We start from the raw sequence: 1,213 nt of genomic DNA on the forward strand, positions 1-1,213 counted from the left end.
TATTGATAATACCACACGTCCTCCATAGCAGACAAATACTTTTGCATTTAGGCAACAAGGTTCATTGCTGCCAGCTCTCAGAAGCCAAACAATTAACAGAGATCCTTTAGAAAAGCCTGGGAAATGTGGTGGTTTTTTTCAGTTGTGTAATTTATGAAAACTTTCCCTCACTGTGCCATAACATTACACCAGATGTATCTCTGCTAAACATGCCATCTGCTTACACTGAACCAGACAGAGACCACTTAAGTTTAGTGTTACCATAGTAGCTGTTTGAGAAAGTAAAAATTTATTAATAACTTCAGCCTAATCTCAAGAAAGTCCAACAGAATTCATTAGAAAGTTTACTAGAGGGTACCATTACACCCATGCCTTTAAGAGTCTTTAAAAGTCCACATATAATAATATCTCTATTTAAGAGTGAATTTGAATTGCCTGAGTAACAGCCATCTGGCAAACAGGACATGATGGGACTTCCTTTTCACAGATTTTGTTGGCACACTCCAGGCAGAAGAGATTGTGACCACAGGGGACCAGGGCCGCAATGACTTGGCTCTCGAAGCACATCACACAGTCGTGCTTCCGTCTCGACTCAGGGGGTGAGCTGGACGTGGAGCCACCATTGGAAGATGAATAGCTGTCGGTGCCATTGGAGAATGCAGGGATGTAGATGGGAAGGCCTACTTGGTGGCCAGTGCTAGGTGGGTCACTACTCACTCTCCCAGCCAGCGGGTGATCCAGGCTTTCTGGAAATGTGGGCGACAGGCAAGGAGTAGATGGCTGGCTCCCTTGGAATTGGGGCTTGGCATTACTAGCAGGATCACTACCAAAGCCAGGGAGAGGGTTTACAGGTTCAAAAGGAGTCCAAATGGTTTGGGAAGGCATTGATAAGGAGTCATACACAGGAGAGTCAACTGCGAGGTCTTCCGTGCCCACTGAAGGCAATGTTTCTCCAAACCAAAAGCTGCCTGTGCTGAACGGACTTGTTGGGCTGAAGTCAGCCAATCTATTGCTTCCAAAATAAGAATCTGTGGAACTACTTCCCAAGGAGCTGGAGCTGTCATTCCTATAATTAGAAATCATTTTGGTGTGGCTAGGAGGGACAGGATTAGAAGCAAGCCATGCAGACCTGAGAGTGCCTCCTTCAAAGCTCACATCTGTACCATTGTAGTGGAAATCATTCTCTTTATTCAGCTTGATGTAGTTCCCAGTA

The 1,213-nt window shown here is 45.2% G+C and overlaps 1 protein-coding gene across 1 annotated transcript in view; it reads right to left on the bottom strand.

Annotated features, from left to right (window-relative positions):
• Positions 1-414: 414 nt before the first annotated feature.
• The window catches only part of MEX3C (mex-3 RNA binding family member C), a 2,339-nt gene continuing 1,540 nt past the window's right edge, over positions 415-1,213 (bottom strand). The window contains exon 3 of the mRNA XM_008637996.1: positions 415-1,212. Within this exon, the coding sequence (XP_008636218.1) occupies positions 415-1,212 (798 nt within the window). The remainder of the gene's footprint in view (position 1,213) is intronic.

The sequence above is a fragment of the Corvus brachyrhynchos genome, unplaced genomic scaffold (genome assembly GCF_000691975.1).
Source record: "Corvus brachyrhynchos isolate BGI_N302 unplaced genomic scaffold, ASM69197v1 scaffold277, whole genome shotgun sequence".
NCBI classification, from domain to species: domain Eukaryota; kingdom Metazoa; phylum Chordata; class Aves; order Passeriformes; family Corvidae; genus Corvus; species Corvus brachyrhynchos.